This window comes from Trachurus trachurus (genome assembly GCF_905171665.1).
Source record: "Trachurus trachurus genome assembly, chromosome: 19".
NCBI classification, from domain to species: domain Eukaryota; kingdom Metazoa; phylum Chordata; class Actinopteri; order Carangiformes; family Carangidae; genus Trachurus; species Trachurus trachurus.
In genome coordinates, this window is record NC_139913.1 from 12,169,138 (window position 1) to 12,186,903 (window position 17,766).

A 17,766-nucleotide genomic window follows, 5' to 3' on the forward strand; every position below is an offset into this window, starting at 1 on the left:
ACCACGCTATGAAATAATAACGTATAATTATGTAACATTACAACACATGAAGCAAAAAATTTAACTACTTTCGCTTCTGATGTCACTCTGCCGAGCAGCCGCTACATATTTACCTTGAAAACGACAACATTTCGTAATGTTACATTATTATATCCTAGCGTGGTGAATGTGCAGGTCCCAACTTGTCCATTAGGGGGAAAGCCCGGAAATACCACACACTGTGCAGAGCTCACGTCTCTGCCCCGCCGATCTAAAAACAGCATGCACCGACAATTAAAGGTAATGAACCTATGGGGGTTATGGCAATAGGCAAATTTGCCAAAATGTTGAAATATCCCTTTAAATTGGGTGATTTCATACTGTGGGAAGATTAGAAGAATGTATCTAATGTCTAATACTTTTTTCAAACTTCATCAGAAAATATAGCAATACAGGAATAGGGAGTTTATTATTCAGTGTGTCACAAAAGCCACATTGCAGTAATTGAGTGCTTTAATTCAGTTATACACTCACACTACTCATATGGCATCTACTCGCAGTGCCACCCACTGAAAATAGTCATTTCTAAGAGGCAAGCATTTGATGTACATGATCTTTATTGTGTCATCTGATGCGCATCCTCATGTGTGTCTATTGCATGGCCTCTGGCACCACCTAGTGGATAAAATTAAGAATACATATAAAATGTAGTAAGTAGTGTCTGCAGCAGCCACATGGTCTGTGTGGTTGCTTTTCCTGGCCTCAGTACAGGGGCCTGATCCACTCTGCTTACAGCTTAGTTTTTATTTCCCATGCAGGTGGCAGCTGTTTTTACTGAACTTGGAAAATCCAGTTCTTCATACTGTATCATGCAGAATATTCTTAAGATTACTTCATTTTTTATCATTAAAGCAATTTAAATCCCAAATTGTATATTATTTTAGTTCCAACTGTTATTGTTTTTAGCTATAAATTTAAAATAGTTTTTAAATTTGTTTCTGATTTGATCTTTTACTACTTTTACTCCTCTCTTTATTTTATCACTAATCTACTTATGTTATTTGTTTATCCTGGATACATTTTATATGTATTTTTTCTTTAGCTATATAATAAATTAGGTTTCTACCTCAATATATTTCCAAGTCTAAATAAAGGTTAATGCATTTTATTATTGTTGTTGTTGTTGTTATCATGTTGAACTTGTTTCATAGGACAGGACAGGCTGCACAAGGAATCTTTGATGGTGTTTGATGTTTTCTATTGTTGTCTTGTGTGCTGCGTGTTTCCTTCACAGATAAAGGTGTCGGTAAAACCATCTTCATCAAATTAACATCATTGTGTCTCTTCTTTCTCCTCCTCATCCTCCTCCCTTGACCTTCCTTGATCCTAAGGATGAGTTGGCCGGTTCGAACCGTAGAGGCTCAAAAAGCGGGGGATCCAAGTCCAACACCCCCATGTCCTCTCAGGGAGGAACCTCTAAACCCAACACCCCCACTTCTACATCCACACCTCTGTCTCCTCATGACAGCGCATCTGCTACTGCAAGTCCTCTGTCCAGTCTGGGTGGGGGCTCTGCATCTGCAACATCTGGGTCTGCAGCTGCCTCGGATGTAACCATGGAGTCTGCGGACACCCCGCTCCAGGAGCAGGCTTCAGACTTCAACCAGAACCTGAACTGGAACAGCGGGAAGCCGGAGAGCAACAAGAACATCGCAGCAGTGCAGGAAGGACAGCAGGGTCAGAGTGGACGGGACGGTCCAGAGACGGCTGCTGCTGCTGCTACACCCGTCACAGGTGGGTGGGGGTCTGAGCTGCAGTCACCACAGCCAGATGTTGTGTGATGTCTGCTCCTGTCTGTCTAAAGTCTGTGTCTCTGTTGGTTGAAGCAGATGATGGAGCAGAGAACCCGGAGAAGTCGGATGTCCAGGCCATCATAGAGTCCACTCCAGAGCTGGACATGGACCTGGAGGGCTGCAGAGGAACCAGGTAAAGACCTGTGATAGGATAAGGTTTATACTGATCTCACCTGGGGGTGGGGACTGAAACTGGTTATTAAAGGGACAACGAGGAGTTTTGGAAAAGGGAAGTGTTTTCATACTACATTTACCATGAGTCTCCGAGCGCACGGTGAAATTCTTGGACCGGCGCAAGACGGACATCTTGCCAAGAATGTTTTCATTCATCAAGAATTAAAGTTAGAGGTTCGAAGACGATCAGATACCGTCGTAGTTCCGACCATAAACGGCGATTCGGCGGCGTTGTTATCATGACCCGCCGGGCAGCGTCCGCGAAACCGAAAGTAAGGAAACGTTGGTCGGCTCGCCCAGCATTTCCACCATTAATTAAAATAACAAAGTAACGATAGAGACAAAACGATATATTATTTATCGAAAATGGAGCCATTAACAAGTGTGGGTAGCGTAGATTCATCCACATTAACGTGATACTTTTTATTACCAAATAGAAACTCCTTGTTTCTAACGTAAGTAATTCATTTGCTACGATTTTTAATTTTATGGTCAGAACTACGATGGTATCTGATCGTCTTCAAACCTCCGACTTTCATTCTTGATGAATGAAAACATTCTTGACAAATGTTTTCCTTTTGTCCGTCTTGCGTCGGTCCAAGAATTTCACCATGCGCGCGGAGGCTCATGGGAAATTCCAAAACTCCTCGTTGTCCCTTTAACAGTGTATAAGAAAATCCGTCAGTGTACTCCTCATGACCTTATTTATTATTTTATTGTGGTGTTAAGGAATGTCCCCTTCACCCACAGCTACAAAATGTAGTTGTCTTCTTTATGGGCCTGATGATGATGATGTTGTTTATTTGATTGAACTTCATTTACTCTGTAAAGTAGTTACAGGTGATGTGATGTGTTACAGCTTCAGACTGATCTGTTGTGTGGGTTCAGGTCTTATCATGGAATCGACAATAAAGAAACCAGATGTATTTGTCAGTGTTTTCATCAGCCCCTCTCCCTCCCTCCCTCCCTCCCTCCCTCCCTCCCTCCAGCACACCGACTAAAGGAGGTGTGGAGAACCTGGCGTTCGACAGAAACACTGAATCTCTGTTTGAGGAGCTGTCATCAGCAGGAAATGACCTAATTGGAGACATGGACGAAGGAGCCGACCTGCTGGGTGAGAAGCTCCGCCCCTCCTCACTACCCTCATTTTAAACGTTTTCTTTTTCTGTCATGTTTCTGAACTGTCTCTTCTCTGGCTGCCGGGCTTTAACTCCTCACAGATGAGTTCTCTGGTGTGTATCGGTCTTTGTCTTTGACTAGTCTCATCGATGTGCAGAATAGATACGGGTGGTGTCCCTGTGCTGTGAGAGGCAGTGTAGGTGTAGCAGTAGTAGTAGCAGGTGACAGTCAGATGTTGTCATTGCACTGTGTCTTGTTCCATCTCTTTAACCCGTCTCTAATGTTACTCTGCATCACTCTCAGATTACAACTTTCTAGGTAAGAATGACAGCGTGTCTGTTTGTAGATCAGACAGCTTTTTACTGTGGAGCAGACGGTGAACACGAGGAGGATGGTGACGTTGTTCTGTTGTTGTTGTTTTCAGGTATGGGTCGGGAGGTGGAGCATCTCATCCATGAGAACACCCAGCTGCTGGAGACCAAGTCAGTGCTCAGAAGAGTTCCTGGAGATTCTCCTGTGTTGAAGATTTTGTAAACAAATGTTTTGTCGTGTGTCCTGCAGCAGCTCACAGGACTGGTGGAGAAATGTGGCCTTAGAGTAGCTTAACTCTTAAAGGGATATTTCAACATTTTGGCAAATTCGCCTATTGCCATAATCCCTATAGTCTTAGCAGTAGGTTCATTACCTTTAATTGTAAAATTTGCATACGTTTTTTGTCATTTCGGCGTTGTGTCCACACGAAGGGGGGCGAAAGCGGTATTTTTTTTGGAAACGGGTCCCAGAGTGGGAAAATCTGAAAACGTTTTCATCTGGACGCCCAAAACGTAACCTTCGTAACGTAACATTCACAGGTTGCCAGCCCAGATCCTAATACCAGAGTGGGTGTGCCTTGTTCCACTATATCTGTCTATAGAAAACAGAGATTTGCTGCTGATTATTGTTTAAAATCCCATTTACAGAATATTTAACAAAGAGAGAAATACTGTAGTCAGTAGGCATTTATCTCTCATGATCCAGTATTTGCTGAAGTCCGCACACTGCATAAAGCTCCTCAAGTGTTTATTGTAGATCAACGTTTCGATTAAACACTTGAGGAGCTTTATGCAGTGTGTGGACTTCACCCTTTTTTTCTAAGTCAATTGTGTTCTCACGAGTATCTGCTGGACCCTCAGTCTCTTCATCCTCTGGTCTGATAATGAGCAGATGTTGAAGAATCAGCTTCCTGTTCCCCCGTAGTCTGACAAGACAGTGCTGCTCCTTTCTGGCTGTTATGACATCACACTCATCTGTACGTCCCGTGTGTGTGTGTGTGTGTGTTTTTCCAGAAACGCTTTGAACGTGGTGAAGAACGACCTGATTGCTCAGGTGGATGAGCTGTCCTGTGAGAAGGAGGTTCTCAGAGGAGAACTGGAGTCTGTCAGTCAGGCCAAGTGCAAACTGGAGGAGAAGAACAAGGAGCTGGAGGAGGAACTGAAGAAGTGAGTGGGTCTGAGTATAATGGATCTGCATCTGGATTCAGCTCCTGTAGATCCAGGATGTAACTCTGTTCTGTCCCACAGGATCCGAGGAGAGCTGGAGGAGGTCAAAAACAAAGTCAAGCCTGAGAACGAGGACGACGTGAGTCTGTGATATTTGTTGTGTATGAAATATGACATCATGGACTGTTGAGGTAAAATAATACTTCCACGTAGGCTTGGGCAGTATCCAAATTTTTTTTGGGGGGGGGGGGTAAAAGTAGGCTAAAACATATTGAACTAACTGAAAATTCAACCACACATAAGTGCTACTGGACATATAATCAATTTTAGGCATTAGATGACTTTTATTTCATATTTAATCCTTATCTCCTATATAAGTGCATTGCATTTTTTCATGGCGGTATTGAAACTGATACCGTTGCTATTTTTAAACACCTGCAGTATACGGTATTACACAACATCTCAGTTGTCATAACTCAAATTCTCACACAGCAATTATGACAACATTTCCTCCCACATTAGTTTCTGTGACTCTGGACAAACAATGTGTCATTTGAAGCGAGTCTGTGCTACATTGTCTTCTTGCTGATGCAGCAGCTGTGTATGCGTTGACAGTGGGTGTGTGTTGTGATGTGTGTGTGTGTGTGCAGAGCGACGTGCCTACAGCCCAGAGGAAGCGCTTCACCAGGGTGGAGATGGCCCGAGTCCTGATGGAGAGGAACCAGTACAAGGAGAGGCTGATGGAGCTGCAGGAGGCCGTCAGATGGACCGAGATGATTCGGTGAGACAGACTTACGGGTTTAATACATGAAACACAAACACAATGCGACAGAAGGCGCTCTAATAAAACCAGAGATCATGAAAGGAAAGGTCTGACTGTAAACTCTTTAACCCATTTGTGTCTTAGTGCGTCGAAGGAGAACCCTGGTCTACCGGAGAAGAAGAAGTCCAGCCTCTGGCAGTTGTAAGCCCCTCTCCTCTACTTAGTGTGATCACTCTGGTGCTACAGTATTGTTTTTCTGGGATGCAGCCAAGCAACTCTCTGATATGGCGACAGAGTCTGTTGACCGATGTTATCAACGTAATCAGACAGAGAGAGGCTGGAGATCTGCATCGTTCAGTCTTTATTAGAAAGTTGTACACATTATGTTGAGGAAACTGGTGTCAGGGCTCATCAGACCTGTCCTCATGCTGCAGTTTAAAGCCCCTGTATGGAGCTTTTAAGTCTCTGGTTTCTGCTGATGTGTCTCTGTTACCTACAACAGCAAAGGAGCCCATCAGTGTGAAGATACGCTATTTCTAAGTCGTCTAATTCTATACCTCTGGAAGGCATGGTCGGGTCGGACCACTGACGAAACGATACGAATAGATACATTACGCTGCAAAAAAAAAAAAAAAAAAAATAGAAAGTCCCGTCTTCTTTGCGACGTTTCCAAAACAAATCTACACGTGTCGGCCAGACAAATGTCTTCATGACAGTGGGAAATGCAGTCTTCATTCCGCCGCGTTCGTCCACAGGGGCCGCCAAAATCAACACTAAATGAAAAGTCTGTACAGGGGCTTTAAATTAAAAACACAGAAAGCTGCTGAGTTTTAGGATTGTGACACTGGGGCAGATTGTCGTGTATTTAATAGAGTCTGTCTCTCCTGCCCTGTTTTTGTGTGTGTCTTCTTTATTCCGTCTGGTGTTGTCTGTGTGCAGAAGGTGTGTTCAGTTGCATAATGTTGGGAAGTTAGACTGTTGTTGGGGGAATTATACATTTTTGTTGCTGTGTGGTGTGATTGGGGGGAGGGGGAGGAGGAGGGAGGGGCTCCATGTCCAGGCCTGTTGTTCCATGTGTTGTTGACTAACTTCCTGGTTGGTGCTCAGTATTAACCCTGCTCACCCTGCACACCCTGCCCTCCTGCATTCAGAGGTAACGGGTTCTGGTGTATTCTGTTTGGGTCGGGGTCAGTGTGTTTACGTGTATGTACCCTGGGAGAGGTAGCCCCTCCCCCTTCAGTGTCGACTCCTACCTGTTGCTGTTGAGCTGCTGCTGCTTGTGTCCACCCCTCTATATGTCTGTCTGTGTGTCCTCTTCTCCTCCACTTCCCCGCCCTTACACCTCCAGTTTCAGCCGTTTGTTCAGCTCGTCCGGCGGAGCGGCCAAGAAGCCGGCGGTGGAGGCGCCGGTCAACGTCAAGTACAACGCCCCCACCTCTCAGGTGCAGCCGTCGGTCAAGAAGAAGAGCAGCGCCCTGCAGCAGCTGCCCAGCGACAAGAGCAAGGCCTTCAACTTCCTCAACGAGGAGTGAGTCACCGAGGGGCGAGGGGCGGGGGGCTACATGAGCCATGTGACACTAATGCACCGATGCTGATCACTGCTGCAGCTACTGTAGTGACCAGCTGCACTTTGGAGTTTTAAAGGGATAGTTCAACATTTTGGCAAATTTTGTGACCTGCACATTCACCACGCTATGAGATAATAACGGAACGTCACCAGACAGAGTTGTTTCAGAGTTAAATTCATGCAAAACCGCTGATGCGCGTTGCCTTCAGGGACAGTTTTTCAGCAAGCAGACTCTGTATTTACCTCGAAAACGGCTCAGTTTTTTTTCAGTTTTTAGAATTCAGGAATGTATACAATTTACATCAGACCAATAGATTTTAAACTTTCGTTCGACTGCTTCAAAATAGTGTTTATCCCATTTTATTGGGATTGAACCACCAACTCTTATCAATGGGCAGACCTGCTATCTACCTGTGTCTCTGCATCTGTCCCTGCTGGACGATGTTTCAAATCCGACACCAGTTTGGTCTCAGGTTCTGTAGAACAGACTTGTTCATGGTACTCTGCTCTGCTCGAAACCCTCAGAGCTGCGGCCGATAACGTGGTGTCCCGACGGGAGCAGAAGAGAGCACAGTACCAGCAGGTCAAAGCCCACGTCCAGAAGGAGGACGGCAGAGTCCAGGCCTACGGTTGGAGCCTGCCCAAGAAGTTCAAGGTGAGGACACTAGATAGATAGATAGATAGATAGATAGATAGATAGATAGATAGATAGATAGATAGATAGATAGATAGATAGATAGATAGATAGATAGATAGATAGATAGATAGATATACTTTATTGATCCCAAGCTAGCACCACTACTGCAAGTGTGTGTCAGTCTGCTGTGATGGATGTAAAGTCTCAGTGTCAACAGAAAACAGTCACAACCGTGCATCTGTGTTTTTCCTTTTCAGGCCAACGGAGGTCAGTCAGAGGGAAAGATGAAGAACCTGCCTGTCCCCGTCTTCCTCAGACCGCTGGATGAGAAAGATGCTTCTATGAAGGTGAGTCTTCTGCTGCTTCATTAGAGGTTGTACGTTTTTTATTTATTAGACTAGAAAAAGAAAAATACATATTGAAGGGATCTGTGAAAAAGTTTTACTCAAAATGGGAACCTTCCCTGATTTATTAAAGTGTTAAGGAAACCTTGATTAAAAACTACTCATTGTCTACTCAATTAAAGGCAATAAAAAGCCCCTCAAAAATAAAAAAAACAACAACTAATTTTTCATTTTGTAATTTCTGTTTATTTATTTCTGTTGTTTGTATTTATGTCCTCAGTTTTTGTTTTATTTGTTTGTTGTTTTGTCCCTAATGGGATGGTTGTTTTATTGTGAAAGAACCTCCTGGCATGTTATGTTGTACTACTAACACTGTGTCCCTTCATTAGCTGCCATGCGATGTGCAAGAATAGGAGTTATTTCTTATATTACAAAAAGCAGCAGTGATAATGATGTCACGCATTTCGTAGCTCCTTCAATAAGAAAGTCTCATCCTGTGTGTCGGTGTGTCTGCCCTCTGCCTCAGCTGTGGTGTGCTGCTGGTGTGAATCTCTCTGGAGGGAAAACCAGAGACGGAGGGCTGATAGTGGGGGCTAGTGTGTTCTACAGTGATGCATCTGGACCAGACAGCCCCGTGAAGACGACCGGCTCTCAGAGCAGCCTGGACAAACTGGATCAGGATCTTAAGGTAAAATGAATGACTTTTTATACATATTCTTAGTTGCTTTGGCAGCTCTATTGTTTCCTAAATTCATTGGCCAGGAGGCGACTGGGATCAGTCATAATCCTCTGTGCTTTCCGTTCAACTCTCATATCATAAATGCATCCCAGTTGTTTCACCCTATAATCTTACTGGCCCTTTTTATCATTTCTACCCCCCAGGCGACCAAACCATGCATATACTGTATATTGTAACTCAGAACACTTTCTACAAAACTTTGATAGACCAGCTCCAAAATGTTCTTACTCACATAAAATGATTTCAGTTTCCTGATAAGATGCAAACGCTGCGTTGGCTTTTTAAAAAATATACTCAGTGTTGAAAGTAAAACTCAAAGTACAATCAAAAAAAGTTCTGAAGTATTTAAACTCCTGCACTTTCAACCTGCTGATCATTAATCATTGCAGGTGGAGGATCTTCACCAATTCTCTGGTGACCTGCAATAACCAGCTCCCTAGTCTTAGCTGGATTGATGGAAAGGAAGCCATCCCTTTACATCAATACAGCTAAGACTAAGTCACATCATTGTTCTTACAAAGGAACTATGAAAACACAGCAAACTCAGCCCTTCACTTAACAGAAGTCCTCTCCATGTTCCCTCAGGATCAGCAGCAGGAGCTGCGGCAGCAGGATGAGTTTTCATCTCTGGTCTGGATCTGCACCAGCACCCAGTCCACCTCCAAGGCCGTGGTCATTGATGCCAACCAGCCTGGAAATATTCTGGAGAGCTTCTTTGTGTGTAGCTCACATGTCTTCTGCATCACCAGCGTCCCAGGTGAGTGGATGTGATCATGTGATCTGAGGGAACCCCCGGCCGACGCCTCTGCTGTCTGTGTGATCTGTTTCTGCTCTGACTCAGGAGCCAGAGAGACGGACTACCCCGCTGGTGAGGAGGTTCCTCCAGCTGCTGAAGCCGGAGCCGAGGGGGAGGGCAGCTGCTCAGCAGCCAGCAGCAGCTCAGCGGAGGGGGGCAGCGTGCTGGGGGGCATTACTGTGGTGGGCTGTGCAGCAGAGGGAACAGCAGCTGTTCCTCAGACTGCAGACAGCGCAGGAGGAGACGGAGAACCAGGTAAGACAGGGAGACACCAGGACCGTTAACCTGACCGCATGACACGAACCGGTTCACTGAGAGACGGTTTCCTCTGCAGAATCCAGACCAGCAGAAGAGGCCACCGAGGCCACGGAGACCAGCGGGGGGATCACTGACCACAGAGAGACTCTGAGGGGGGTCTACACCGAACACGTCTTCACCGATCCACTGGGAGCTCAGCCGGTGGCAGAGGCTCCAGCCGGCTACTCACAGAGGTAACGGAGGGCGGGAGGGACATAAATAAAGCTGCCATTCAATCCTCTGTAACATTAAGATACTAATGTTCATTCATAATTATTAATGGGGGGCTTGGCCTGTTTATTTTGCCACTGATACAGATTATCAATGAGTAAAGAGTAAATAAAGATTCATAGTAACAAATAAACTGTGCAGCAGTAAGAGCAGCAGTGTGTGTTACCGACAGAGAGAGTGACTTGCTGAAAGATGGCGTCAGTTCAGACCCGTCGGCCGAGGACCAGGACCTGATGAGGGAGGAGGCCCAGAAGATGAGCAGCGTCTTGCCCACCATGTGGCTGGGGGCCCAGAACGGATGGTGAGTCTGGTGTTTTGTAGTCACCTCATGTGTGTGTGTGTGTTTGTGTGTGTGTGTGTGTGTGTGCTGTATCAATCATCTGACTGGTGAACTCCCTCCTCTGTGTCCAGTGTGTATGTCCACTCCTCTGTGGCTCAGTGGAAGAAGTGTCTCCACTCCATCAAGCTGAAGGACTCGGTGCTCGGCATCGTGTGAGTACAAACACCGACTCGGCTGCAGATTCTACATGTGTGTGTGTGTGTCCACTGTCTTGTTTCTGAAGCCTGTCCTCGTCTCTCAGACACGTGAAGGGCCGGGTCCTGGTGGGTCTGTCTGATGGGACTCTGGCCATCTTCCACAGAGGAGTGGGTGAGTGTGAGCTCATAATGAACCGACCACTAGGGTTGGGCGGTATCCAAATGTTGATACTGTTAAACCTCCACCACATTTTACCGCGGTATACCGTATAACCGTGGCCAATTAAAAATCAGCTCAGACGGAGTCACCAACATGTTGTTCAGACAGGGAACAGCTACCAAACACCACATAAGAATACTGAAACAATAACAAAACATGTACATTAACAACATTAACAACTTTTATAGCTTATAAAACCCTCTTATGCTTCTTTTTTTTTTAAATGTTTTGTCTTTATGTAAAGCACATTGAGTTGCCTTGGTATGAAATGCGCTATATAAATAAAGATGCCTTGCCTTGCCTTGCCTTATAACAAAATGTGGATAGAGCATCTGGTGAGTTCAACATGAGAACATCTAACCTCCATCGGAGTGCTGCTCAGCTGTAGCAGCGTCTCTGCGTGTTTTCAGCAAGAAAAAAAAAACAACTCACTATATGTGCGACTTCCTGAAACTCTCTTCTCTGAGCCGTCACGTCCATCAACTTTATCAAACGTCTCCCAAAAGGAAAACATTAAACTACTGGAGTAAAACTGAAAACTCAACCACACACATGTAGGTGCTGGACACACACTCATTATTTAGGCAGTAAAATAAATGATATTTAGTAGGTAATATATCAGGCCCCTATATGAGTGCACTGCAATTTAATGTAATGAAACTGATGGCGTTGCTATTTTAAGATACAGCGGATACCTTATTACCGCCAAACCCTACTGGCCACATCCAGGTTGTGTGCAGTAACTCGGTGTGTGTGTGTGTGTGTGTCAGATGGACAGTGGGACCTGACCAACTACCACCTGTTGGACCTGGGGAGACCACATCACTCAATCCGCTGCATGACTGTGGTCCATGACAAGGTGTGGTGTGGATACAGGAACAAGATCTACGTGGTGCAGCCCAAAGCCATGAAGATAGAGGTACAGCTGTGTGTCCATCTGAACAGACTGGCACTTCTGTTGTGATGAAGCCGTGACCCTTCACCGTGTCCTCATCTCATCCTTTTGCAGAAGTCCTTCGATGCCCACCCTCGTAAAGACAGTCAGGTGCGTCAGCTGGCCTGGCTCGGGGACGGCATCTGGGTGTCCATCAGACTGGACTCCACCCTCAGGCTGTTTCACGCTCACACCTACCAGCACCTGCAGGACGTCGACATCGAGCCCTACGTCAGCAAAATGCTGGGTTCGTTACCGAGTCTCTCTCTGGGTCTTACAGGGATGCAGGACTTGTACATGCATGTTGTAATGTCTACTGATCTTTACTCAAGTTTACCCTCTGTCCCGTCTCAGGTACTGGGAAACTGGGCTTCTCATTTGTGAGGATCACCGCTCTGATGGTTTCCTGTAACCGACTGTGGATTGGCACCGGAAACGGGGTCATCATCTCCATCCCCCTGACAGACAGTGAGTTCAGTCTCTACATGTTGGCAGCTGCAGTCAGATCCCCTGGAGCCCAAGGCACAAGTGGGGAAGCTGCTTCTATCAACGATGTACTAAATGTGTGGAATGAGCGTGTACATTAAACAGGACATTCTTTAAAAGGGAATTCCTCTGCTTTGAGTTAACCCATTTTAATCTTGTGTTCTATCCCGTTTAAATTTATTGAATTTTATTTGAACTTTTCTCTTCTACTTTTAAATGTATTTTTTGTTTTTTATTGTTTGCTCCTGTTTTATTGCCTCATATGTAAAGCACTTTGAGTTTGACTTTATGCAGATACAGTTTATATCATTAGAAATGAATAATTATTAGAAATAAGTGGAGATCCAGTGTGAGACAGGTGTTGAGTCTGGTCCTTCTCTTCTCTCCAGCAGCTAACAAGGCGACCAAGGCAGCGGGGAACCAACCAGGAAGTTCGGTTCACGTCTATGACGACGACAGCGGTGACAAGGTGACGGCTGGGACTTTTGTCCCGTACTGCTCCATGGCTCATGCACAGCTTTGTTTCCATGGTCACCGGGACGCTGTCAAGTTCTTCACTGCTGTCCCAGGTAAACTCACTCTGAGGTTGTTTCTCTGTCTGTGAATCAGCACTGACGGCTGATTGATCCACCACACCTGACAAAAGATTTGAACCTCTGAGAACAGACTGAATTAGTCTCCAAACTCAACATGTGCTGCACAGGTACTGTACTGATGTTGCAGGGTTGGTTTTCAGCCGTGAGATGGCAGGTGAAGACAGAGAGCCTCCGTTGTCACTGTAACAAGTCACAAGTCATGTAGTTAACCATCACAATTACTCCGGAGCTTTTTAATGAAGGTAAAAATGTAGCATAGCCACGGGAGAAATCCTGCTTAGTTCCTGTTTAAGATGGGTCAGTGGAGATATCTTACTCATTACTGCCATGGCAAAATATCCGACTGGAAAACACAGTCAGGTTCTATTAACGAAGCACCCCTTGGTTTAATTCCACCCTACCTATGTAAATATCTTAGTCATTTTGCCCTGTGTTGATTTGCTTTGCTTCAACTGTCAGTTCCTCATGTCTGCACCGAACTTGGGAAAAGATCATTTGGTTCTGCTGCCTCCGCTGCATTGAACCTGCTCCAGAATCAGTTTAAACTGCCAGATCTCATCTCATCTCCTTACATGACTGACGATGTGACTGCTGGACAGTGGCGCCTCCTCTAACCAGCCTGCCATCTGCACTGGACTTCGTTCTGCTCTTAACTCATTTGTCTGTTAATTGTTCTGAGTGTTGTATGTTTTGTGTATTGTATTGTATTGTATTGTGTGGTGGCGTAGTGTCATAGCCTGACAAGCCAGACTATATCATTAAAATGTATAGTCTGGCAACGACCGGTAGACCTCGGCTCAATCCAGGGGGCGGGATGAAGGCTGTCTTTCAAACTGCCTCTGCACGCAATAGGGTAGCGCTACGACTAATCAGAGCAACGAGCAGGATGCCGTTAGCCTGACAAGCCAATTAAAATGTATATCCTCATGGCGTTAAGCCCGCCCAACGACTCTCTAAACAGATAGAGCGCTGTGATTGGTGAACACAATCGGTGTTCGAGACTCAAAAAGTTCCTATGGCTCGTTTCTAGACCCACCTACGGAGCAAATATTTTTGCTGCCGCTAGGGTGCGTCTAGATTTCTAGGCTAGTAGTGTCACCCTTAATCTTGGATTTCTAAGTGTGTGTGTGTGTGTGTGTTCTCTCAGGTCATGCTGCCCCGGCTCCGTCCTGTGGAGACGCCACAGGCGACAAGGCGACAGACTCGGCCTCTCAGGAAGCATTCAGGTCCATGTTGGTGATGAGTGGAGGAGAAGGTTACATTGACTTCCGTATGGGTGAGTCCACCACAGTAGAGCCCCTGAGACCACGAGTCCCCCCTCACTCATACGTGTTAATTCTCCAAAAGTGGTCATATAGATGGAACATAACACAACTGATTATGAAGTGAAAATCATTTTAATTTCTCTCTTCAATTTGTACAAAGACTTTTCACACATACTCTCTTTCATTTTAGTTTTCACAGAGATGTAGGACTGTCACAATAGAAAATTTCAAACTTGATACCAATACCCAGGAAAATATTCAATATGACATCATATCAATACAGCAGCACTGCTTCCCTTTTTTATTATAATCAGAAGGACCTATAACAGGTGTTTATATTATTATTAAATAAAAAGCTAACTCTGAGTTGTGCAATTTCAGAGTCTAATGTGTTGCTTTTGTTTCATTACATTCATTATCATTACAATGCATCTCCTCTCCTCTGACAGGCTTTCAGTAATGGGCTTATGAAATGACTGGGAATATCTACTTATCATCTTGGAAATAAATGAATAAATGTTTCTTTTCCACGTACCCCTGGTTGGGAATCACTGCAGTAGAGAACACCTGTGTCTGTGTCTGCAGGTGATGAAGACGGCGAGGGAGAGGAGGCCGAGGACCCCCCCATCGACCTGCAGCCGTTCCTGGCCAAAGCCGAGCGCAGCCACCTCATCGTATGGCAGGTCAACGATGACTGACCTCTGTCCTCTCGCCTGTTTCTCGGCCTGGTTTCCCACTCAGACCTTCTGCCCGGGACGAGTCCAGGTGGACAGTTGACCTGGACAGGCAGGAGTCTAATCAGCACTTTGTCCTCACACCTAAACCACCGGTGTGGAACAGGCTAAACCGTAAACCGGAGCTTTTTATTTGACGGATCTGAATATGAATCTTTTAATTTTATCTGAACTTTGATTTATGTTACACACCTGTTCTCCAGGTTCCCTCCACTCGGACCAGACCCTGTCCTGACGCTGGACTGGTTCAGAAGATAATCAATTATCTGTCACTTCCTGTTTGCCCTGTAATCATGTCAGAGTGGGGGCAGAGCGTGGCAGCCAATCACAGATCAGATTTCCTGCTGATGTCTGTTTTGATGCTTTGAGGAGTTGAATCAGACAGCGGGTGTTTCCTGCAGGCGTCTGAATGTACAACACTGCTGAAGAAATCATCCTGGTCCTCATCATCATCATCATCATCATCATCATCATCATCATCATCATCATCATCATCATCCTCAGTCTCTGACCCTTCCTCTGCCTCGGCCCTGAAGCTCTCCACTTGTATTTATTCTCCTGAATTCCTGAATGTTACGTTTGCTACCAAAGGTTCAAGAATTAAAGACGGATGGTTCTTCACCTGCTGAAACAGTAACTGTCTCATCAAACAGCCACTGTCGCCTGACAGGTTGTCTCCATGGAGACCAAGTTTTTGTAACAGATCCTGGTGTATAGATCAGATATATTTTTAGACTTTGATATTGAGATGAAAGATTTTCAAGGTGTGAGAGAGAAGAGGACATGTTACTGAGCATGAACAATGACCCGATCCCCCCTCTGGTCCCGGTCACTCACGATGACAAAACTGTTATTTCATTTAATGTTTCAGTCGGTTTTTATGTGTCTGTCGTTTCACAGAGTTCAGTTAATCACAGTGTTCATGTTGTTTTTGTAGGTCCAAGCAGCAGCTGCACACTGACACCTCCTCCTCCTCCTCCTCCTCCTCCTCCTCCTCCCCCTCCTCCCCTTCCCTTTCTCTCTTTTTTCAAGTGAAACTCACCTAAATCAGCAGGTGGGTTGAAAGTTACACCCACTACACAAAATCGGTCACCAATGGCCCTGAACTTTTCATCATCTACAGATTATGACAGTAAACAAAATAATTTAATGGCAATCTTTTTTTAGAAGTGATATGAATTTATATCATAATTGATATCCACTTAACAATTAAAATGTAATTGCTCAGAAATCAATTTTAGCCAAAGCTGTTGGAAACAATCCTGTTGACACCTGTCAGCTCTGCCTTTAAGAGGCACCACAGCTGTGAAAGTGTCTATGAATTCATATCGGAGTCTGGGTATCAGATCTAATGTCATGACTTTGAATATGATGATAATAATTGATGAAAAAAAATATATATATATTATATATATATAAATGCCTAAGGTGATGATGAACGTTCACATTTGAGTTTGTCTCATTCAGATTCAGACTGTAGTGGAGTGAGCCCTCAGTCATGCTCTTCATCTTCTCTGATTTGAACTAATGAATGTTTTTTTTCCCTCAATGTTTGATTCAGAGTAACAAAACATTTGAGGATGCTCCTGAAACTAGAGAGGCTGTCTGAAATCTCTCACTACTCCCTGAGTTTGACCTTATGTAGCTCTGTCAGTATGTATCTTGAGAATAATAATAATACCCTTTATGGTGGACTTATAGCATCCCATAGTGTACAACTGATACTAACAAAGCAGTATATAATATGCCATCATGCATTAGACCATAAAAAAGGCAGAAAATGACCTGAGCAGTGTTTGAAGGTGTGTCTTCATGTTATTGATGATCTACACTGAACTGCTGGGACAGTGAGTAGTAGGGATCTCAGACACAACCTGTATACCCACCTGTGTAAAAGTGTGTGTGGTCAGTCAGCCCAGCCCCCCCCCCCCCCCCCCCCCACCTCCACAGGCTAAGGTCACAAATGTCAAACTTTGGTGACTTTAGTCCTTCTGTAGCAATAATATGATCATTAATTCAGCTGCTTGGACCTGTTAATAATTACAGCCTCTGCCCCCACTCACTGCTCTGCTCTGTCCTGTGTGTGCGGTGTGTGTGTGTGTGTGTGTGTGTGTGTGTGTGCGCGTGTGTGCGTGTGCGTATGTGTGTTTCCTCTTCAGGAGATATTCTTGCAGTTCAGCCATGTCAGTATTTATTGTAATGATTGACCTTTGACTTTGGCAGAATGTATCTTTGCATAATGAATATGAACAAATCTAAATGGAGAATGACTGTGTTTTATAACTTACTCAGCTATGCACTATGTCTGGGGTTGGGGTTGGGGGGGGCAGGGTGCTCAGCCAGCCTCCATCTCCTGCAGGACAAACTTTACTCAGTGAGTGGGAAACTTCATCCTGGAGGAGTTTTCCCACCTCCTCTGCAGGTGTGTGTGTCCTCTGCTTATTTTTAACACTCAATTAAAGACACTTTTGTGGGCTCATGTTGTGTGTTGTTTTGTTTGTGACGAGGTGCAGGTGTATTTTAGAATAGCTAAAGCTATTGAGGTAACCTCAGACTACTGCTGAGCTCCTCGCCTGCTCAGGTGCTGCTTCATTTCAGGGACATTGACAAAAAAAAAAACATGTGCCTATAAAGAGACTCTGAGCAGAACTGGACATTATAACTAAACCTGAAGAGAAGCAGCACCTCCTGAACTCAAAATACATTAGTTTGAGGTGTTCAAATATCATCATAAAAGTTCCAGTTTAAAGATGTCAAGAAGTTCCTAGTCGTGTAACACATCTCAGCATCAAGTCTTCATCGGGCAGTCGAATAGATCAAATGAAACAAAAGCACTTTTTATATTTCCCTGTTCCTGTCGTGATATACTTTCTCTTAACTCCTTTCCTCCTCATATAATTTATGTGACCATTGAAACTTGCTAAAAGATCCATTTCCCTGTCAGTCATTTGGGCAGGGATGGAAAACTCCTGCCATGTGTTTGTCTCTGTTGGGTCCTGAAGATACAACCCCAATTCTGAAGAAGTTGGGACGTGAAAAAAATATTTTAGTAACAACACATCTCTGCTCACCACACT

The 17,766-nt window shown here is 44.8% G+C and overlaps 1 protein-coding gene across 6 annotated transcripts in view; it reads left to right on the forward strand.

The window, feature by feature from the left end:
* The window catches only part of spag9b (sperm associated antigen 9b), a 47,616-nt gene extending 30,448 nt beyond the window's left edge, over positions 1 to 17,168 (forward strand). For 2 of the 6 annotated variants that reach the window (XM_083993662.1, XM_083993666.1), the window contains 24 exons: positions 1,371 to 1,773; positions 1,866 to 1,965; positions 2,996 to 3,120; positions 3,550 to 3,607; positions 4,451 to 4,603; positions 4,685 to 4,742; positions 5,254 to 5,384; positions 5,511 to 5,567; positions 6,715 to 6,894; positions 7,459 to 7,588; positions 7,828 to 7,917; positions 8,441 to 8,602; positions 9,239 to 9,410; positions 9,495 to 9,704; positions 9,784 to 9,940; positions 10,150 to 10,278; positions 10,389 to 10,469; positions 10,559 to 10,626; positions 11,445 to 11,593; positions 11,684 to 11,855; positions 11,963 to 12,076; positions 12,484 to 12,663; positions 13,838 to 13,966; positions 14,541 to 17,168. In XM_083993662.1, coding sequence (XP_083849788.1) covers positions 1,371 to 1,773; positions 1,866 to 1,965; positions 2,996 to 3,120; positions 3,550 to 3,607; positions 4,451 to 4,603; positions 4,685 to 4,742; positions 5,254 to 5,384; positions 5,511 to 5,567; positions 6,715 to 6,894; positions 7,459 to 7,588; positions 7,828 to 7,917; positions 8,441 to 8,602; positions 9,239 to 9,410; positions 9,495 to 9,704; positions 9,784 to 9,940; positions 10,150 to 10,278; positions 10,389 to 10,469; positions 10,559 to 10,626; positions 11,445 to 11,593; positions 11,684 to 11,855; positions 11,963 to 12,076; positions 12,484 to 12,663; positions 13,838 to 13,966; positions 14,541 to 14,653 — 3,321 coding nt within the window. In that variant the 3' untranslated portion in view covers positions 14,654 to 17,168. The remainder of the gene's footprint in view (positions 1 to 1,370; positions 1,774 to 1,865; positions 1,966 to 2,995; positions 3,121 to 3,549; positions 3,608 to 4,450; positions 4,604 to 4,684; positions 4,743 to 5,253; positions 5,385 to 5,510; positions 5,568 to 6,714; positions 6,895 to 7,458; positions 7,589 to 7,827; positions 7,918 to 8,440; positions 8,603 to 9,238; positions 9,411 to 9,494; positions 9,705 to 9,783; positions 9,941 to 10,149; positions 10,279 to 10,388; positions 10,470 to 10,558; positions 10,627 to 11,444; positions 11,594 to 11,683; positions 11,856 to 11,962; positions 12,077 to 12,483; positions 12,664 to 13,837; positions 13,967 to 14,540) is intronic. The other 4 variants (XM_083993663.1, XM_083993667.1, XM_083993664.1 and 1 more) reach the window with 3 other exon arrangements.
* The last annotated feature ends 598 nt before the right edge of the window (positions 17,169 to 17,766 follow it).